This window comes from Trachemys scripta, chromosome 7, assembly GCF_013100865.1.
Source record: "Trachemys scripta elegans isolate TJP31775 chromosome 7, CAS_Tse_1.0, whole genome shotgun sequence".
Lineage (NCBI taxonomy): Eukaryota > Metazoa > Chordata > Testudines > Emydidae > Trachemys > Trachemys scripta.
In genome coordinates this window covers 14246936-14269089 of record NC_048304.1, presented here as the reverse complement: position 1 = coordinate 14269089, position 22154 = coordinate 14246936, and the positions used below count along the sequence as shown (strand labels likewise).

Genomic DNA, 22154 nt, shown 5'->3' with positions numbered 1-22154 from the left:
AACAAGCAAGCTTCACCACCATGGCTTTCCTCCCTCCCTTGCCCACTGGAACCCTGGGATCCACTGTGACACCAGTGGGTCTTCATTATCCTACAACCAAGAGATATTTTGAACAGACTCAGCCAAAGAGAGGGACCCAGATGCAGGGCTGCTCCGAGGTTTTGGCCACCCCAAGCAGCCAAAAAAAAAAAAAAAAAAAAAAAAAGCCGCGATCGCGATCTGTGGCGGCAATTCGGCGGAAGGTCCTTCGCTCCCAATGGGAGTGAGGGACCATCTGCCAAATTGCCGCCGAATAGCTGGACAAGCCGCCCCTCTCCCAAGCGGCTGCCCCAAGCACCTGCTTGCCAAGCTGGTGCCTGGAGTCGGCCCTGCCCAGATGATATCACTACCCCCACTGGCTCTGGCTAAATCCTGGACACCGTCTGGGGTCTGAGACTGTGTTGTTTTCTTCCCTGCCTGTGTATCTTTTGCCCGCCCCACCTTATTTCTTTTCTTTCCTATCCCTCCTCATTTGCCTTCTATTTAATAGAAGTCTGGCTTAGCCAGCCGAGACTGCATATTTTTCCAGTATGTCTGTGAGCCTGTGCCTAGAGAGGCAGATAAAAGCAATGCCTAAATACTCCAACACTGGTACAAGTTTGCCAAGTCTTGGAGTGGCTGATAAGACTGTGCCATGCCTGTGTTTCTCCAGCAGTCAGGTTGCAAATGAGAGTTAACACCAGAGACAAAAGTTGCATTTTCTATCTTTCCTGTATTTGTCTTGTTTTGCCTTCTAGAAAATGGGATCAGACTTTAAAAACGACAGCAACAGCAGCTCCAGCCCATCTCAACTAACTTTTTCTCTTTTCCCCCAAAATGACCATTTAAGAGACTATCAAAGATTTTTTTCCTTCTAAAGACTCTCTATAGGTAAAGGAAAAGGGAACAAGGGATGCTGTTAAAATGAAAGTCTTGCTTAATACTTTACATTTTAAATGCTTTAACTGTTTTCCCTTCTTTTCTCTATCTTTAATAATAGGTTAAAAGGTTTTTTAATGATGTGTTTGCTATGGTACTAAGCAGGCTGAGGTCTTTGTTTACCAAATGTTAAAGGTCGTTTAAAACTGTTTAATGTTCGAAATTTACAGGGTCATGTTAACACCTTTAACTCTTTGGGCTGATATATAAGGCCCGACTTGAATTGTGGGACGAACTTTAAATAATTGCGGCTGAGTTGTGAACAAGACATGGAAAATCATGGAAAAGTAATAATGGACCTTTATTAATAGCAGTAATTTGGAAAAAGCCAAAGTAGACCTATATGTTTAAGAAAAATTTACTGGAACGATAGAACACTGAAGAAGGGGGAGGGATAGCTCATTGGTTTGAGCATTGGCCTACTAAACAGAGGGTTGTGAGTTCAATCCTTGGGGGGGCAGTTTGGGGCAAAAATCTGTCTGGGGACTGGTCCTGCTTTGAGTAGAAGGTTGGACTAGATGACCTCCTGAGGTCCCTTCCAGCCCTGATAGTCTATGATTATGTTATGCCTGCTAATATTTTTGATAACCAACCATTTTGCTGCAACTATATTACATGCATTTTAAAACAGTGATCGTACAATATAAAATTCAGAAGACTAAAAGTCTCAACACAACTGCTGTAGAAATCGAGTCCAGTCACTTTAGCCTTTTACAGGCATTGAATGGTAGTGCAGTATTAATTGCATAATCAAAATGTCTGCAAAATTGTGGACTGTGCAAAGTAAGCCAATTAAAATAAAAATTGCAGTGGAAGCCGCAAGATCTGCAATTTCCGTACTATCGTGGATGAAGTGGGGCTGTACTCGTATAGACCATCAAATGTAGTCTAACATGTGCTTAAGAGTTTTGGTGGAATGCGATTTAAAGAAATTGCTTCAAGTGAATGGGGCTAAGAGAAAATATTTTATAACTTTCTAAAACATTTCTAAACATTGTTTTCCATAACTGAGGGGAATATACAGAATATGTGGTGGTGTCCGGTGCTATAAAAATAACATTTGTAGTGTTTGGGATGAACTACTTCACTACTCATGAGAGAGACATCCCAATCTTGTATAAATATTTGATATATAGAATATATACATATACAAGGAACCAAAGATTGTAATCAATTGTATTTTATGTTATTTTATATTCATGAGTAATAAGAACATGCTAGTAAATATTTAGCACTTATTACCTTACAAATGCAACCTTTTATGTATTGTTGGTGCTAAAGGTGCTGTTGAGACATCAGTCACTAACTTGTCCTGTGTGATTTACATGGCCATTAATAATACTGCATCTCTTCATTGCAACTGGCTTGCTGGCAAAGAGGCACCAGAAGATACAAAATACTTTCTATTTTACAGGTAAGGGTCTGATTCTGTTTTTGCCCCTTGTTAGTTTCCTTAAGATAATAGTGTCTTACAAACTCATCTTATTTAGGTATAATAGCTACACTGAAGAATGCCAAGAATATAGTAAAGACAACTGGAAGAGAAATATTGGTTGCCGATTTTCAAACACTTACATAAAGACAAGTGAAATTGACGAAGTCGTCGTACACATTAATGGGTCAAGCAAGTACACTGCAATCAAACCTTTTGAACAGTTATTTAATCTAAATGCCATTGGTGAGTAAATATTTTTAGTTTTTACACATTAAAATATCAGTATAACTTCTTAGATCTTGGTGAAATGTTTGCAGTGAAATCTTTAAAAAATCTGGTATAAAACTCAAACCTGCTCTGCATTTTGGTTTAAAGGTTTGCTGAAATTCCTTGGTGGTTTGAATGATCCATGCTCCAGTTTAAGATATGGGCTAGTTTAAGGTTTTGCATGGATATTTTCTGAAATCGGAGGTGTTAGTGTGGAACTAGGGGAAATATGATTTTAACTGTGTGGTTTTAAGTTAGGTTTAAATTCTAGGACAATAAAAAATAAGAGATAGAAATAACCTATTAGTTCATCTAATTTATCTGTCTGCCAAAGTATGGTTTCAGTATTTTTTTACTGCTTTATCCAGTCTAGTCTTAAATGTCCCAAGCAATGCAGCTTTTACCAGTTTTTATTATACAGTTTAACACATTTCATTGGAAGGAAGCTTTTCCTGATAGGTTAATTTTCCTTTTCTTAATGTCATCCCTTTACTCCAGTTTATACCCCCTTGATCCTCTTATATAATTCCTCTCCCATCTTAATTTTTACAACCTTCACTTATTTATAGACTTATGACATCTCCTTTCATATGTTGCTTAACTAAGAGAGACATATTTAACTTTTTTAACTGATATATTCAGTTTCAATGCTCTTCTCTGAACTTCTTGCAATTTTTCAGAAACTTTATGGCAGCATGGTGCCTGGAATACACTGAAGTATTGTATTCCAGTCACCATATTACCAAAGGAATGTTGAAAAACTGGAAGGTTTTACAACACAGATGGACTCAGGAGGACATATAGAAGCACCTTTGGCACAGGAGAGGCAAGATTTGTGTGTGGAGGGCAGCCTCCATATACACAATTCTAGGGGGCATGATCCAACCCCTAAAATAAGGCAATATGAAATGATATATAGTGGCAAAAGCTTAGGGTGACCAGATGTCCCAATTTTATAGGGACAGTCCTAATATTCGGGGCTTTTTCTTATATGGTCACCTATTACCCCCCCACACACACTGTCCTGATTTTTCATATTTGCTGTCTGGTCACCCTACAAAAGCTGATGGAGGCTAAGGAGAAAAGGGGGAAAAGGTTATAGCAACAAGACCTATTTTGCATGAAAAAAATCTCCTTACTTCTCTTTGAGAATAATGAATTTTACAAGGGATGAAATAATTGAAAGGTTTTTTTTTTTTTTTTTTTTTAAATCTTGTAAAGGGTTTTAATAAAGGAGGAGAGTTACTCCGTAATTGTTGATATATCAGTGGCTTTAGCTACTTTTCAGTATTTGTTTTTCCACTGATATATTCAGTTCTTTTAAACCCCTTCCTAACATACAACAAACTCAAAGTGAAACTCATGGGCTGTAAATTCAACCAGATCCAAACCATAGCCAAACTTTGAACAACCTCCTGCCAAGAGACTTGCTTTATTGGTAACACACTGGTATTTTATTCATTTTCTAGAGAAAGTGAATCCTCCCAGAAATGTCACCGTGTCTTTTAAACAAAACAACCTTCTGGTCACGTGGGAAATGCCAGTTTCTTTTTTCATAAAGGAATGTTTTGAATATGAATTTAACATCTACAACTGGAAGACGGGTTACAAAAAGGTAACTGCTTGTTAAAAGTTGAGGTATTCTATATAGAACTTGTCTATGAATTGTCTTTCTTATATGTCTAGAATAAGTCTCATATATAATCTAGCGAACAAGTCTTCTGGTTCATGGACATCTTTTGAGTTTCTAATTATGCATGTAACCAGTACTCCATCTACCATCCTCTAAAATCTACAGATCTAGTGTCAAATCTTAGTCCCACTGAAATCAATGGCAAAACTCTCACTGACTTTAATGGGGCTAGGATTTCACCCCTAATTTTTAAATCAGCTTTCTTTTACGGACCTTTTTTTTTTTTTTGCCTACAATGAATTATACCCACATTATAGCTTGGAAAACACTAATGGAACAATTTAAAATGTTCATCAGTTTTGGATGCTCATCTTGATGCATCCAGCTCCATTCTGTCAAAGGTACAGGTGCTCCCAAAACCAGTGAATACTTTTGAAAATTTTGGCCTGAATGAATTGCAGGTGAAAAATGGTGGATGTAATTAATTGTGGGTGCAAAATTGTGCCCACAAATATGGAGGTTTTGTGTGAAAATCAAGTCTTTGGCATCCACCTGTAGGCTATTAAAACTAATTTAAAAGAAGAACAAACACAATAATCAATTTGTAACAATGCTTATATTTATGCATAAAGCAAATATTGTAAATTTACTTCTGAAGTTTAGTAACTGTAGCAATTTAAGTGTTGTTGCCTTGACCTTATTAGTCTTAAGAAATCTATGACAGAGTTGTGTTGTTTTTAACAGACATGGGAAACGAAGTTAAATAGTTTCAGTTTAAGGATTGATGACACCTGCAGATATTCCATAAAGATAAGAGCTAATCGTCAATCATGGTGTAATGAAGGAATTTGGAGTGAATGGACTGAATCTGTTTATATTGGTAAGAATCAAAATGTATTTGTTGTCTAATAGTTACTTTAATACATATGTTACTGAAGGCCAAATTCTGTTTAATCATGAGCATGTACAGCTACCATTAACTTCAATGGAAGCCATGCAAGTGTATCTGAGGACGTACATTGACTCTTTAACTGTTGCTACTACTTGCTATCTCTGGATAGTCCAGAATATGGGTTCCATTCATAAAGAAACTTGTGGATAAATGAAACATTTGTTTGAAAGAACACTTGAAAATAGTTTAGATCCCAAATTGAGGTTTTAATCAAAAGAATCAATAAAAACAGCTTTGTAAAAATAAACATGGTGTTGTGAACACAAATGTAATTGTATTGCAAATACAGTAACTCCTCACTTAAAGTCGTCCTGGTCAACGTTGTTTTCGTCGTTAAGTTGCTAATCAATTAGGGAACATGCTCGTTTAAAGTTGTGTAATGCTCCCTTCTAATGTTGCCTGCTTTGTCTACTGCTTGCAGGAAGAGCAGCCCATTGCAGCTGGCTGGTGGGGGCTTGGAACCAGGGTAGACTGGCAGCACCCCATCAGCTCCCCGCTCCCCTAAGTTCCCTGTGCAGCAGCTGCCTGCAGTTCAGCTGTGTCCCTTCCCCCACTGCCATGTGCTGCTCCTGCCCTCTGCCTTGGAGCTGCTTCCCGAGACTCCTGCTTGCTGTGCGGGGGGGAGGGAACGAAGAGGGGGGCTAATGTCAGGGTGTCCCCCTCCACCTGCTCCTGCACCCCGCTTCTCCAATCTTCCATAGAGCAGGGGGGACAGACCAGGACTCAGAACAGAGGGAGCTTGCAGCAGCCGCCTCTCAGCAAGCTGATCTTTAACAAGGCAGTGTGTTTAAGGGAAATGCTCATATCTCCCTCCATTCCTGCTGCCTTGTGTAGAGAGAGAGTTAACCCTTGAGGGCTCAGCCAATTGCTAGTTCATCATTTAGCAGTAAGGGAAATATCCCACGCTCTGACTCCTCCACCTCAACCAAGCTTCACAATCATCATCACTGTGTACCAGTATTAAATTGTTTGTTTAAAACTTATACTGTGTGTGTGTGTGTGTGTGTGTGTGTGTGTGTGTGTGTGTGTGTATATATATATATATATATTATATATAATATAGTCTTTTGTCTGGTGAAAAAAATTTCCCTGGAACCTAACCCCCTCATTTACATTAATTCTTATGGGGAAATTGGATTCGCTTAACATCGTTTCGCTCAAAGTCACATTTTTCAGCAACATATCTACAACATTAAGTGAGGAGTCACTGTACATGAGAACCAGAAGGTGAAACTGACTGGTTCAAGTTTTAGAACTGGTTGAAAAGGATTCATTGAACTACACCCACAATTCTCTTTGAAGTTAATGAGGGCTGTGCATGCTTGGCACCTCTGAAATCAGGGTCCTAGGGGAGCGTATAGAGCTCCCTCCTGCCTACTGATAGAATGTTGGAGCATTGGCTATGTCTACACATGCAGAGTTTTTGCACTGTCCGTTTCAATGGTGACAGTGAACCGGTGAAAGAAAAGCGCTGGTTTGTGTACTCACTTACTTCCACAGGCATCAGAGAGTGTTTATATTTGCAGCACTTCCATCAACTATTGCAGCTATTCCACAGTGCAGCTCTCTCCATTTTGATGATGGGTCTTGGGCGAAGGTGGGGTTGTGATCGTGGGGCATCCTGGGTCCCTGCATCGCCTCCGCTCCCCAAACACTGATCAGCTCCAGTTGCTCAGCATTGCTCCAAGCAGGGGATCCTTTGCTCCATGGAGCAGGCATTGTCGCCTGGCCAGATGATAAGAGAGCACTTGCAAGAAAACAGGAAGGGGAGTTTCAAAGTTCCCGGGGCTTTACAGGGGGAGGGGTGGATGTCTGTTTACCTGGCGTCACAGCGGCAGAGCTGCTGCCAGAGTGGTCACCTAGGCACTGTGGGATATCCTGTGGAGATTAAAAGCTGTGTAAACAGGAAGAACGTGCCTTCAGTTGCACATCACCGCAAAAGCATCCCCGGTAAGAGCTGGACGCCTCTCGTGGAGGTGGTTTTCTCTTTGTGGTGAAACTTCTGAGTTTTACTGCAAAAAGTCATGGCCAAGTGTAGATGGTCCCATGGTTTTTGCGCAAAAAAGGGACTTTTTCCCACTTTAAATGGCAAGTGTAGACATGATTGGTGCAATACTATTTCAGAGAAATCAATGCCACCTCCTGAATCTACCTCTTGTAGTAATCTGCAGTGTCCTTAGGTGTCTCCATATAATTACTAGCCTGGGGCAATTTTGCTCTCCATGTGAAATATGACAAGATCCTAGCCTGAGCTGGCACAGCTGGGTCTGACATGCATCACACCTGAAGAAATTAGCATATCCTGCTAGCTGTTTACTTCTTTAAATTTGACACATACCTGTCATCGTCCCCCCCCCCCCCACATATGTGGGTGCTGGTGTGCTAATGTCAAAAGTCAAAGCAAATGATGAGGTCACATACTCCTTATTAGAAGTTACCTGAACTCCCATGGGATCTGTGAAGGTTAGTATCTTTGGAAAGCATTAATTTGTCTAGATCTGATCCACTTGATACTGCCTTTCCTGATTGCTGAACATGTTCTCATAGAAGTAGCAGTTATCTTATCATGACACATTATTGACTGTTTGTACTCAGCCATCCCCCTCACTCTTATCTTTGGAGTTATATTTCTTTACTTCCTGATTTTCTTTAAAAAAAAATGTTCTTCACTTTGCTCTTCACTTTACCAAACTCTTCAACGCCCTTATACCTATCTAATGAACATTAATGTGTTAATCTGCCTACATGGCTCTAATGCATTCGCTGGGTACCTTCACCCAGCTCCTGGTAACAGAGTGTCCTTCAGAAATGTGGCCACAGCAATGCTCTGGTGCTGACCAAGCTCGGCTTACAAAATGAAGGAAGGCAGTATAGGCAGGGCCAGTGCTACCATTAAGGCAAATTAGACGGTTGTCTAGGGCGCCAAGATTTGGGGGCACCAAAAAGCGGTGCCCCCAATTTTTTTTTTACAGCATTCTTGGGCTGGGCTGCCGGCGATGCGCTGACACGTGCGTCTCAGACTCCCTCTCCCAGCGCAGTGGCTGCTCCATGCAATTATTGTCATTGTCGGCGGGGGCGGCGTGCTTGGGGAGGGGGTGTAGCAGAGGTGAGCTGGGGTGGGGAGCCCTGCGACAGCTCCCCCCCTGTTTTGAGGCATCCCCCCCCCACAGCAGCTCCCCACCCCCCTGGCACCTCCCCCACGGCAGCTCCCCCCCCCTGCCCTGAGGTGCCCCCCCTGTGGGGAGCCGTGCGGCAGCTCCTCACCCCAGCTCATCTCTGGGTGGCATGCTCGGGACGGAGGCAGAGCAAAGGTGAGCTGGGGGTGGGGAGCTGCCGAACGGCTCCCCATGGGGGGAGGCACCTCAGGGGAGAGTGGGGGAGCTGCTGTAGGGGGGGGCGCCTCAGGGCAGAAGGGGGGGGCGGGGAGCTGCCGCAGGGCGGGGGGCGGGCGCCAGGTGGAAGTTTCGCCTAGGGCGCGAAACTTCCTTGCACTGGCCCTGAGTATAGAGCTGCTTACATCGGCCCTACTCTGTTTCCATGCTGCGGAAATTTTCCCCAGCCCTTTGTGACTCATTTATAGGTCCTATAAGCCAGTGGTTCTCAAACTTATTTGATTGCACCCCCCTTATTTGTGTCTGTAGGAGTTTACAACCCCCCACCCCCGCCCCGCTCCTGGCCCACAAGTACATATATGGCCACCTTAGCTCTGAAGGCAGAGCGGGGAGCAGTGGCGGGGCGTCTAGCTCTGAAGGCAGCACCACCACCAGCAGCAGAGCAGAAGTAAGGATGGCAATACCATACCATGCCACCCTTATTTCTCCACTGCCTTCAGAGCTGGATGCCCAGCCACCAGCCGCTGCTCTCCTAAAGCTTCTCACCCCCCTTTCCCGGAATACATTCCACGCCCTCCCAGTTTGAGAACCTACTGGAGCCAGGGTCAAAATTTGCCACAGTCACAATATCTGAGTTGCCATGGTTAAGGCCCTGTGTTAAGTTCTTTCAGCTGCCATTAGATTCATAGATTCTACGACTGGAAGGGACCTCGAGAGGTCATCGAGTCCAGTCCCCTGCCCTCATAGTAGGACCAAATACTGTCTAGACCATCCCTGATAGACATTTATCTAACCTACTCTTAAATATCTCCAGAGATGGAGATTCCACAACCTCCCTAGGCAGTTTATTCCAGTGTTTAACCACCCTGACAGTTAGGAACTTTTTCCTAATGTCCAACCTAGACCTCCCTTGCTGCAGTTTAAGCCCATTGCTTCTTGTTCTATCCTTAGAGGCTAAGGTGAACAAGTTTTCTCCCTCCTCCTTATGACACCCTTTTAGATACCTGAAAACTGCTATCATGTCCCCTCTCAGTCTTCTCTTTTCCAAGCTAAACAAACCCAATTCTTTCAGCCTTCCGTCATAGGTCATGTTCTCAAGACCTTTAATCATTCTTGTTGCTCTTCTCTGGACCCTCTCCAATTTCTTCACATCTTTCTTGAAATGCGGTGCCCAGAACTGGACACAATACTCCAGTTGAGGCCTAACCAGCGCAGAATAGAGCGGAAAAATGACTTCTCGTGTGTTGCTCACAACACACCTATTAATACCTCCCAGAATCATGTTTGCTTTTTTTGCAACAGCATCACGCTGTTGACTCATATTTAGCTTGTGGACAACTATAACCCCTAGATCCCTTTCTGCTGTACTCCTTCCTAGACAGTCTCTTCCCATTCTGTATGTGTGAAACTGATTGTTCCTTCCTAAGTGGAGCACTTTGCATTTGTCTTTGTTAAACTTCATCCTGTTTACCTCAGACCATTTCTCCAATTTGTCCAGATCATTTTGAATTATGACCCTATCCTCCAAAGCAGTTGCAATCCCTCCCAGTTTGGTATCATCCTCAAACTTAATAAGCGTACTTTCTATGCCAATATCTAAGTCGTTAATGAAGATATTGAACAGAGCCGGTCCCAAAACAGACATTAGCTGGGCCCTTACTTCTTATTTGAAGTATGAGGAAATACTGCCTTGTCTCAGGTAACACACTGTGGTAACTTTGGCAAACGTTGAATCTGCAGAGGATAACTGGGTAAATCTTAGTCTGCTTGTCTGTGGAGAAATTATTAGACCTGATCTAGCCTATGACAATGAACTGTTTATGCGTCAAGTGAGTCTGCAGCGACAAACTGGTTTCACATGTGTTTTGCAGAACTTGAACTTGCAACCTCATATGTTGCATCATTAATTAATTGCAAACATGAAACATATTCAAACTGATGAAAAAACTAAAAATGTACTTAGATGTCTCACCAGGGTCATTCACTTAAAACCTAAAAAAAAAAAAAAAAAAACAGTGAAATTCCCCACAACAAACTGAATTCAGTTTCAGTTAAGGTTGCTAGGTTTCTCTTATTTACAAACAGAAATTTGCATTCCTGATTCCTGCCTTATCTTATGGCTCTTTAGGATCATGGGCAGCCAAAATAAGACACAGAAGCTTCAGGGCTACTCTAGTCTGTGTTGGGAACCAGGAATAGCTCACTCCAGTTTTAGGACTAAGAAAATGTAAATGCGTCTTAGGGCCACTTTCCACCCCACCCTCCCAGTCTTGTACTGAGCCTAGCTTGGCATCAGGCCTCATTTTCTTGGAAGTATAATTGTAACCAGAATTTTAAAAAAAATCTATTTACATCAATGGCGGTAATTAATATGCACAATGTTAGCCCAGGTCGCTGAGCTGCAATGGCACAGGACCCAATCCTGCAATCGTTTCTCATGTGAGCACTCCATACCCACAAAAGTAATCCCAATGACTACAGGGAGACTACTCACGTAAGATCTGCAGGCTTAGACACTTAGTCCTTCATTCTCCAGAAAAGAATCTGTTCCAAAGGTGCATATTATTTCTTCTTGAAACCTGAGCATTGTGCTGCTCACCAATTTATGTCCTTTCAATGATTCAGTGACAGTCATTCTGTCACCTCGATATAGGCCTTGTGCCGTTCTCATAGACATACGAGCGGGGAGGGGGACGGGGGGGAACTTTAAAATCTAAATGTTCAAATGTAAATGTTTTCTTTATATAGCTCAGAGTGGTGAAATGTGACATTAGGAATACCTTTGTCGAATAAGAACATTGTCCTTAATGTAATAGGTGTTTCTGCCCCCAGGCAGTTGGAGCAGTGACATTCTTCCTGAGGGAGGATAAACAACAGACTTCAAAGAAAGAGTGGTGGTCTCACTGCATGTTTCATTGGCCATGGCTATTAAGCCAGGAAAATCCAACTCCTGGCTTGAAAGGATTAATATAAATAACTGAAGGGTAGTTTAACGGAAAACAAGTTCTTTGTGACCACGATTATAAGCAAACTGTCTCTTTATTGCAGACTCAGTCATATTTGCCTGTTGTGTGAAATTGCACAACTCAGTATGTTAACATAGCAGGGTGTACTGTACTGATAATGATTGTGGCCTTGATTCATGCCAGTTCTTAGCTCACTTTCTTTCTTCTACGCATACGTTGAAACCTAGCCATGTGGAAGAAGTTCTTAATGCTGAATTTGCTACAGATTGTTCCCCAGTCATAAGTATAAAATATTTTATATGGAGAGATATAAATTGTGATTCAGTTACATCCATGTAAACCCACTGAATGAAGTTGATGTACTAAGCTTGGTTCCAAGGGCTTATCTATTAGAAGAATTTTCCCAATGTGTTTTTCCAAAGGAAAAAATCTCACCACTTTTTTTTTTTTTTTTTAAATCTAGGAGAAAACCAGCCAAGGACTTCATTAGACTCCAAGGCCTACATGGTTCTCATTGCGCTTATAGTATTCGTATGTTCCATGGCATTGCTTATTGCTATAATATGCAGAAAGTAAGTATGTTTGATTAGACAATAACTAATTAGCATAGATTAAATTTGCACGAGGAATCATTAAATGAATTATTCTGTACTCAAAGGGCTTTTACTTTGGTATTAAACATGATTAATAAAAATCAAGAATATTGATTAAATGATAAAACTTGTTCAGTGAATTTGAGGAAATTTAGGCGAATGCTTAATTTAATCTCAAATTCCAAAGCCATGTGTTGAAAGAGGGACTGAAACGGTCTCAGTGTGAGATGGACTGTCGGGAAGCTACCTTATCTACTTTGCTCAGTCCTCACTAAGATGGACCCTGCTGGCCATTTATCTCCACAGAAGAATGCCACCTTGAGACCCAACAAAAGCTGCTAAGAGAAACCATCTTTCATGGTTAAAGACAAAGGCCAGTATTTTCAAACTTATGGTCTAAAACCAGGCACCTGAAATCCATATTTAGGCACCTGTACATTTGGCCTGATTTTCACCGACTTCACTGGGAGGCAAAGGTGATCAGCACCACCAGAAAACCAAGCCAGTATTGACTCAGACCCTTAGCATTTAACTATTCTCTAGGGCTGGTTTGGAAAGTATTTTATAGCAGCTTCTTTTTAATATTAGGGCCCAATGGATGCCCTTGTAGCCAACCTTCCAAAGACATTGTGTGAACAAAGCCAGAAATATTTTGGATGTCAGTGGCAGTATCCAGAAATCAAAGAAGAGAATCATAAATCAATGATGAAGTCAGTTCATCAATGATGATTCAAAGAATCAATAATGTAATTACAAACTCCTCTTCCTAAGAGATATATCAAGTAGCAACCATTAGGTTCACAATAAAAATGCTCCCAGTAATTTAAGCACTGTCCATGAATCCACTAACTGCCTGTTAATTTCTTTAATGGCTCCTAAATTAGTTGCTCACCTGATGAGTCCTCAGCTGATTTCCTTCCCACAAAGTTTCTTTTGTCAAACTAAAAGCACAGGTTGTGAAAAAAATCACTTTGGGTATGTCTATACAGCTGACTGTGGTAGCACTTTAATGTGGCTGTGTAGTCGCTGTTCCAGTGCTGGGAGAAAGCCCAGCGCTGTAAAAAAGCCACTTCTGTGAGGGGAATAGCTACCAGCCCTGGGAGCACAGCTCCAGTGCTGTAGCACTGTCTACACTGCCACTTTACAGCGCTGAAACTTGCACTGCTCAGGTGGGTGTTTTTTCATTGTGTATATTCCCAGTACAGAGTTAATTCGGGAGTTGGCCTTAATTTCCCTCCTATCAACACACAAAACCCTCCTATCCAGATTTCACAGGGACTTAAACCTGGGCTAGCTGGTATGGCTGGAGGTGTGGGTTAGAATTCCAGTTCCACTTTCACCCAGGCTGGTAATTCACCCACTCTGCAATATGGACACAGGCTCACTCATTTGAGTGCTGATAGTTCTCCATTATCTTCCCACAATTCCCCTTTTGTGCCCAGGACAGACATGTTCTCTCACAATTCACTGGGAAGGAATTAAAAAGTAGGTCATCTTACTTCAGCTCAACGAACATGGGATAGGCCTCTGAAGTCCTAGCCACACACATGCACGAGTGCAGCACCAGTGAGGTATGTCTCCACTGTGATAAAATCCTGATGGCGCCAAGTGTCAGAGCCTAGGTCAGTAGACTTGGCTCAGGCTGTGGAGCTAAAAATAGCATGTTTGAGCTTGGTCTAGGTTCTGAGACCCCCACGAGGCGGGAGGGTTAAGCCTGAACCCCAGCATCTACACTGCAAATTTTATAGCCCTGCAGTCTAAGTCAACTGTCCCAGGCCAGCTGTGGCTGTGCAACAGGTCTTTTATTGCAATGTAGACATACCCAGTAACTAGGGTAGGGCTTTGCAGTGTGGCTGCTCACACTTGGGTTGGGACAACATAAGTGCTCAGACCAGGTGCCAATCTGTGCTGTGAAGATATTCCCTTTGTGGTGCAAGTAACTCACCTGCCAAGAGCTGAAATGATAGCAGCATGTACAGCAGTACTATCTCCAGTCAGCTCTGTCCCATTCCTGAGCTCGCTCCCCAGCCACCTTCCCCTGAATGACTCTAGCTGAACCACACTTCAGGGGATGCCAAGCACATTCCAAATCATTTTGTGATGCCGTGTTCAAAATAGGATGCGGAATGTTCCATCTTTTCTCCTTGGTAAGGACGAGGAAGTGCCTAGGTCCCGAGAAATCTCTTTCTTAGGCACCCTCTTTCTCCCCCATTCCCAATGATTCCTTGGCCACACACCTCAGGCATAAAGTTATAGCCCAGTGGTTCTCAAACTGGGGGTCGGGACCCCTCAGGGGGTCACGAGGTCAAAACACGGCGGGTCGCGAGCTGTCAACTTCCATCCCAAGCCCCGCTTTGTCTCCAGCATTTATAATGGTGTTAAATATATTTAAAAGGGTGTTTAATTTATTGGGGGGGGGGTCACACTCAGAGGCTTGTGATGTGAAAGGGGTCGGCAGTAAAAAAGTTTGAGACCCACTGTTATAGCCTGTACAACAGTGAAAAGACTTCAGTGTGTTTTCGGCATTCCAAGTCTTCCCTTTTGTGACTTGTAATTTTCATCATCATGTCACTAAATAATCAGCTAAGCGCAAATATGTGCTTTAACATTTACCTTCTGAGGCGGTAGCCGTTTTAGCCAGGGAATGTCTACCAACTACAATCCTGCATGCTAGTCATGGAAGACTTTGAAGGAGCTATCTGTGGGGTATAATTAAGTGCTCAAGGGGGAGAGACATAAATGGGAATAAATTAGTAGCAGAAATTTACTTTAGACAATTTGATCAGAAGGCATGTGGGATAACAAGAGCTTGACAGGAACCAAAAAGGCTTTTGAAAAGGGCAAAGTGATGGTAATGGAAGAGTTCAGCCAACCAGATGAACTGAGACAGTGGTCATAAAATAAAAGGCTCAGTAGCTTAGTGGGGATAGTACAGGACTGCCTCTTCCTTAAGCAGCACACAACAGAGTGAAACAGAAACAGGCCGTTCTCATCTTGACCCGAACCAACACAGATGAAAGTGGTGCAGATGTAATGCTAGCTGAGCATCTAATCAATAGAGATTACCCTAATTGTTGCGCTGGTTTGAAACCAGTGTCATTTCACTTAAATCATACCGGCATGTGATGGAATGGACAATTAAGTCATGTATATTAAGGATATAGTTTTGTCACGGAGATCACAGGATCATGTCTGTCCTGGGCACAAAAGGGGAATTGTGGGAAGGTAGTGGAGGACTATCAGCACTCAAATGAGTGACCCTGTGTCCATATTGCAGAGTAGGTGATTACCAGCCTGGGTGAAAATGCAACATTGAGCCTCAGCATCAAAGTTGGGTGTAAGGATCTTGATATGGTTCCATAGGGGGTTATGGGATTTTAATCTTGTTTTTGGCGGGTTCTGCAGGTCATAGTGCTGTGGGATTCTCATGTTTGCATTGACATGATTAAGAAAGTGAAATAGAGCTTTTTTTCTGAGCAGATACTACAGATTTTCATTTTGGTGATCAAACATTGTAACTGAGACTCTGATAAACTCAACCGAAGCTTTTGAGTTACTTCTCACTGTGTTTCTGTGGGGACTGACCTGCTTAGCCTTACTTTGTTTTATTTATGTTTATGTATAACTGTGAAGATAATGTATGTGGATTATAAAGTAGCCTCATTATAATGTAGACATTGTTGTTCTTATGTTTCTTTAGCGTTATAAGATTTTATAAAGTTAGTAGTTGAGAATTAAGTTAATTCCTTTTACAATTGTTTTGGGGAGGCTGAGCCTGTGCAAGCCGTGCTGAAAATCTTCAGCAACTGAATTCTGGGTCTCCATGTGCTTTCCTAGGGGAGATGGGTTTTTGAAAGCACTGGAGAAGGGAAGTGAAGTAAACTCTAGCCCACCCACCCATACAGGCCATATGGGCTTTTACAAAGCAGAAGCCCTGTCTGCTGACCCTCAATGGAGTCCAGCTACAAGGAACCTATTGCGCATGTCCCAAACTACACCCAATTTCAGGAACTTCTGGGTGTGGCGTGCTAATTTTGTATTTGCCAAGCACCAATGACCCAGTCATTCCTAAACCCCCACCTCTTCCCCATAGAGCTCTTAAAGAGATCTTTCTCTGTTAGGTACATGGGTTACAGCTGCACTATCCCAGGAGCACCTCAGAGAACAGATTATGACACAGAGTCACATTCCCTCCCCCTTTCCCTGGGAAAAGAATAAGTTATTGCATTCTTTTTCACTGAGCAGCACTTCACTACTCGCTGTGTGCTTGGTCAGCTGTTCTGGCCAGTCATTAGGGTGAGTGGCGTCTCCTCCCTCATTGCTCTGGCCTCAGGCATTTACTAGAAGGTGAGTAGCCCCCCAGCAAGCCTCCCTGTGTAGGAGTCAATCTGAGCAGGAGTTTGGGCAGGCGAGTTGAGTGTATGTGACAATAGAGCCCATGGGAATCAAATCATTGTTAATCATGGTAGAGTGAAGAAAACAACTGATTTTTTCATAAACCTGCTTTACTGTTTCCACAGATATCACTTATGGAGGAGACTATTTCCACCAATTCCAACACCCCAAAACAGTATAAAAAATCTGTTTGTAAATAAGAGCTATCAGGTAAAAGAAATGTGTTACATTATTTGCACAGAAGAGACAATTAACAGTCTTTGGCTGCTGCCTCTTCCTAGACATATGCTAAGCCTGTATTTCTTTTGTATTGTCCTCCTGGAGAGCAACTAACATGGCTCTGATTAAGAACTCCCTTCCTGCTGTTTATAACTTCCCATGTAAATAGTACTTGTGAGCCACATTTTCAGACTAGTGCATGCAGAAATGCGTGCACGTAATTTGTGTGTGCAATTAATGCAATAACTCAGACAATCCTAAGTGCAAAAGACGAGCTAGAAACCGAATTAGCCATTTGCACCTGCAGTTAGTGAAGTTGCGTGGGCAATTATGGCAACCGTGGCCAGACTCTCAAACTGGTTTAAATGAGCAAAGATCTGTTGACTTTAGTGAAGACTTTAGATCTAGCCCTGTTTGTGCATTGTATATTTTTGTGAAATCCTAAAGGGTTGCCTTCTATATTACATAGCTCTACTAAAAATAAGCCACAAAGCTCAAGGTATAAGGCCAAATCCTGGTAAAAGGACCAAACCTGTGTAGGAGACTTTGCTTGAAGAAATATCTGTAGCTAGACTAGGGCTGGCTACAGTTGTGTATTTGTGTGTGTGTGTGTGTGTGTGTGTGTGTGTGTGTGTGTGTGTGTGTGAGAGAGCAGTGGATGTGGCCTGCTACTACCTTCTAATGTGAGGCATGATACGTCCTGCCATGCCTGCAGCTTGCCCACTGGGGAGCCCAGGGGAAGCCATATACATTCCTTCAGGGTTTGAGAGAAATAGCCAGATTTTCAAAGGTGACCACATAAATGTGCACCCAAATCACACATTTGCTCAGGCACACTGGCATGTAGGTGCATAGCGAGCTACCCATTGGAAGGCCAGAGTGCCAGCATGCCTAGTCAGCTATAGGATTTGCACTTATGATTTAGAATTCATGTTTGGAAGCTGTGCCCACAAAGTGTTCCAAAGTGAGCCCAGATTGCTACAGATGCTGCCATAGCTCCGATGGGGAAAGAAGCTGTCTCCTAAACCGTGAAGTGGAGTTCGAGTCCAGAGGTATTTAATGGCAGATTTGTATAGGATAGTACAAGTGGTGTAACTAGGACTAATCTGATGAAATGAAGAAAGGGAAAACCAAGGCAGATTTATCTGGAAACATTTGCTGACAGCAAGATGTATGTGGTGGAGGAATGGTGGGAAGTGCTGGAAAAGTCCGTCACAGAGGAAACTTGACACCTGAATGGACAAAGCACTAAAGAATATATTCTAGGAAACATTCTAGGGCAGAAGGATGATCCAGTGGTTATAGTACTAGCTGGGAACTCTAGGTTCAATTGCCTGCTCTGTCACTGACTTCTTGGGCAATTCAAATGGAGCACTGCAATCGGAGGTGTGAGTGTAGTATGTTACGTGCCTGAGTAGCTTTAATCTAGCCAGCTTGGGTTCGAATGGCAGTGAACCCATGGCAGCATGGACTGCAGCATGAGCTGTTGGTACCAAGCTAGCTAGAGTAAAGCTAGTTCAGGTATGTCTGCTCCAGCTGCAACCACACCCCCGATTGCAATGTACGTACCCTTAGTCTCTCTGTTTCAGTTCCCCGTCTGTAAAATAGGGATAATGGCCTCTCAAGGATGCTGTGAGAATAAGTACATTAAAGATTGTGAGCACTCAGATATTACAGTAATGGGGGATATGGAAGTACCATAGATAGATAGACATGTGTTGGCACGGACACAAACACCATCTAAGTTCTGTCTTCTGACCTGATTTACTTTGTGAAAACTGATGAGAAATCCTTTGGACTTAATATTAAGCAGTTTTTATGCTTTCTTATGTTTGCTATTCCTGAAACAATATAATTGCCTTACAGATAAGATGTAACTTCTCCTTGGCTTTTCATGGAGAATTCTGTAGAGTAACTTGCTTCTAATTTCCCCCCGCCCTCTGAAAAGTTTTCCTTTGTTATTCCACAGTCTGATCAAGGAAACAGGTTTAAGAGATTATTGTATAAGCTTTCAGTTTGTTTTTAATTAAAGTAAAATCAACTGTGGAAAATAATGTGATTGGGTATGACAAACTGATTTTAGAGTAAGAGAAATAGCAAATATTAACATAGCAGCTAAGCAATCTTTAGAAAAAGTGAACTGAGACAAAGAGCATTTTACATTACTGAGAGCAGCATTGGGTTTTACTTAGCAATCTTTTTATTTAAAGTAAATTTAATGCAGGTGAACGAAACCAGATTGATAGCCCTAGAGGCAGAAGGCCTGTGTTTAGCAATAGAATCAGGGCCGGCTCTAGGATTTTTGCCGCCCAAAGCAAAAACAATTTTGGCCGCCTCCCCCCTTCTTTAATTACCCCACCCCCGACCCCGCCTCAACTCCACCCCTTCCCCAAATCCCCAGCCCTGCCTCCTCCCCCCAGGCTCTCAAGCCTAGGAGGGAGGGAGCGAGGGAGGGGGAGACGCGGCGCCCGCGCCGCAGCCACTTGGAGTCTCCCTGGGAAGGAGGGGGAGATCCTGAGCGGCCGTTTCGCGCGGCGCGGGCGCCGCTTCTCCCCCTCCCTCCCAGGCTCTCAAGCCTGGGACGGAGGGGGGGCAGCGGCGCGTGAAACGGCCGCTCGGGATCTCCCCCTCCCTCCCAGGCTTGAGAGCCTGGGATGGAGGGCATGTAGCGACGCGCAAATCAGCTGTTTCGCGCCCCGTGGCAGCAGCAGCGGAGGTGAGCTAGGGCGGCCGGGGCACATTTTTAGGGGCGGCATTCTGGCGCCGGCCATGCCACCCCTAAAAATGTGCTGCCCCAAGCACCAGCTTGTTTTGCCTGTGCCTAGAGCCGGCCCTGAATAGAATACAATACAACATGAGCAGCCAGCAGTGCAAATTTCCCCCCACCGCATGGACATGCCTTAGTTTGTTCTGATGGGACCACTTCTGTGCCAGATCAATTTTGGTGTCTCCGCTGAGATTGCCAGCATCATGGTGTTGCCCGTCAGTTCTTAAATATTTAATGTTAACTCAGAAAAGGGCCTGTGTAAAAATGGCAATTCACAATTTCCATATTTATTATGTTTCAGTGACTCCAAGGCAACTTTGTTCAACTTACAAGTAAACAGATATTGTATCTCTCTGCCAGCCCTACAAACTTAGCTTCGGATCATGAAAGTCCAACTGTGTTCTTTCTGGTTCATGTATCAAGGTTCTGCAAGCCACATTCTATCCATAATTACACCTGTGAAAGCCCATTTGAGGTTCAGAGGTCAAAATTTGGCACCACCATTCTTATTTAAGAATTTTCTATATGATGGATAGCCCTCTCAGTCTCTCCTAATACTATTCATAGTGCTTTTCCTCCATAGATCTCAATGCATTTTACTAAGGAGGGAAAATATCATTGTCACTTTACAAAAGGGTGAACATCTGGTCCCACTGAAGTTATGGCAAAATCCCCACTGAAGTCAGTGAGACCAGGATTTTACAGGACTTGTCCAAGGTTATGGCAGGCCAGTGGCCAAGCCAGGAATAGAACCCCAAGTCTCTTGCATGCTGGTAGGGTGCACCACACTGCTCCTCTCGGAGCTAACAGGCCAGAGTAAAAAAAGGAGTCAAGCATTGATTTTGCAATGAAAATAATTAGATATAATAAGATATATAATAGATATAATTAGACACCAAATACACCTGGGGCAGATCTGTGGAGTAAGATAGTGCCACTTTCCCCACAGTCAGTGCTTTAGTATTTTTCTTCTGCCAGTTAAGGCAATATTATACAATGCTGGATTTGTGACCTTTGTCAGTAGATCTCACACTGCCATGACAAAAGTGACATGCGTCAGCAAAATGGCCACAACCAGCAACTGGGTTAATTGTAATATAAACTTTTACACAATTTATCCCCTGCTGAGACATACTTCGCACCCTGCAAAATTTCAGACTGCTTGGATAAGTTAATGGGTGTGTTGCTTCTGGAATACACCAGTTTCAGAGGTTAAATCTCAAGCAAAAATATATATTTTTCAATTGTGTGTTTTTAATCATTGTGAACTTTGAACTGTAGCTCAAACGCATTTTTCACCTACCGTTTGATAGCTAAAAGCAGTGTTTATGTTTCAGAGAGCACGTACCTTTACCAGTGAAACGGAAACAGAAATTGGAAGTTGCATTGAAGATCTTGGAAGTTATGTTGAAGACCTGTCTTCGGATGTCCTTGAAGATTCTTGTAATTCTTGTAATCTGTAATCCATTCATGATCTTGAAATTAACGGGAGTGTTACTGCAAGTGACAACAGCTTAGATTGGATGAACCTTCAGATCATACCATCATCAGTGCTTCAAAGACAGAAAAATGTGTTGCTTCCAAGAGGTGAAGTTGCTTAATTCCAAGCTAACACATACAAATGTCACTTTTTAAGAAAAAAGTGAGTACATTCTATGACACTCTGTACCTCGGGGGACACACCCTACACCCCCATGTTCATCTTTATAAAATGATTGTGTGGTATCCAATGCAAAGTTTGTCATGTTGGGTGTCTTCGGAAGGCTCATGATGCACTGAGCATGGCTGTTATAGTGATGTTACAGTACGGTTATAGGTTATAATTTTATGTATATAGTGACGAGGCTGAAAATGTATCCTCATGGCTTAAAGCAAGCCCTGGCAAAAACTCTCCAAGAACAGAGAGGCAGTTCAAACCTCATCAGGGCATGGATGGGACAAACCCAGCCCAGCCTCACAGGAACAATGGACATTAGCTTAGGCAGCAACAAAAGAATCTGTTAGACCCTTGAGGGAGTCACCCCTTCCTTTGGGCAGTTTGGGACTGCAATGTGGTAATGCTCACCTGAAGGGGGGGGCAAAGCCAAGAGGAAAGAAAGGACATGATAAAAGGGAGAGACATTTTGCCATGCTCTCTCTCTCTTCCACCTACACTTACAGACACCACCACCACCAAGCGACTGAAGCGCTGATCAAGGGGAGAGCCTGACTGAAAAGCCAGCCTGTGGTGAGAAGCATCTAAGTTTTTAAGGACATTGAAAGTGTTAAGATCAGCTTAGAATGTGTTTTGCTTTTATTTCATTTGACCAAATCTGACTTGTTTTGCTTTGACTTATAATCACTTAAATCTACCTTTATAGTTAATATATCTGTTTGTTTGTTCTACCTGAAGCAGTGCGTTTGGTTTGAAGCGTGTCAGAGACTCCCCTTGGGATAACAAGCCTGGTACATATCAATGTCTTTGTTAAATTGACAAACTTATATACGCTTGCAGTATCCAGTGGACATAACTGGACACTGCAAGATGGAGGTTCCTAGGGTTGTTTCTGGGACCGGAGTTATTGGCTAGTGTCATTCGCTTGCAAGTAGCTGGGAGCAGCTTACATGCCAGAGGCTGTGCATGAACAGCTCAGGGGTG

General features: G+C 42.8%; 1 protein-coding gene across 5 annotated transcripts in view; it reads left to right on the top strand.

Moving 5' to 3' along the window:
* The window catches only part of IL5RA (interleukin 5 receptor subunit alpha), a 30406-nt gene extending 9149 nt beyond the window's left edge, over positions 1–21257 (top strand). For all 5 annotated transcript variants that reach the window (XM_034777531.1, XM_034777532.1, XM_034777534.1 and 2 more), the window contains 7 exons: positions 2239–2371; positions 2448–2635; positions 4129–4274; positions 5037–5172; positions 12006–12114; positions 16656–16740; positions 20854–21257. In XM_034777531.1, coding sequence (XP_034633422.1) covers positions 2239–2371; positions 2448–2635; positions 4129–4274; positions 5037–5172; positions 12006–12114; positions 16656–16740; positions 20854–20979 — 923 coding nt within the window. In that variant the 3' untranslated portion in view covers positions 20980–21257. The remainder of the gene's footprint in view (positions 1–2238; positions 2372–2447; positions 2636–4128; positions 4275–5036; positions 5173–12005; positions 12115–16655; positions 16741–20853) is intronic.
* Positions 21258–22154: the final 897 nt, after the last annotated feature.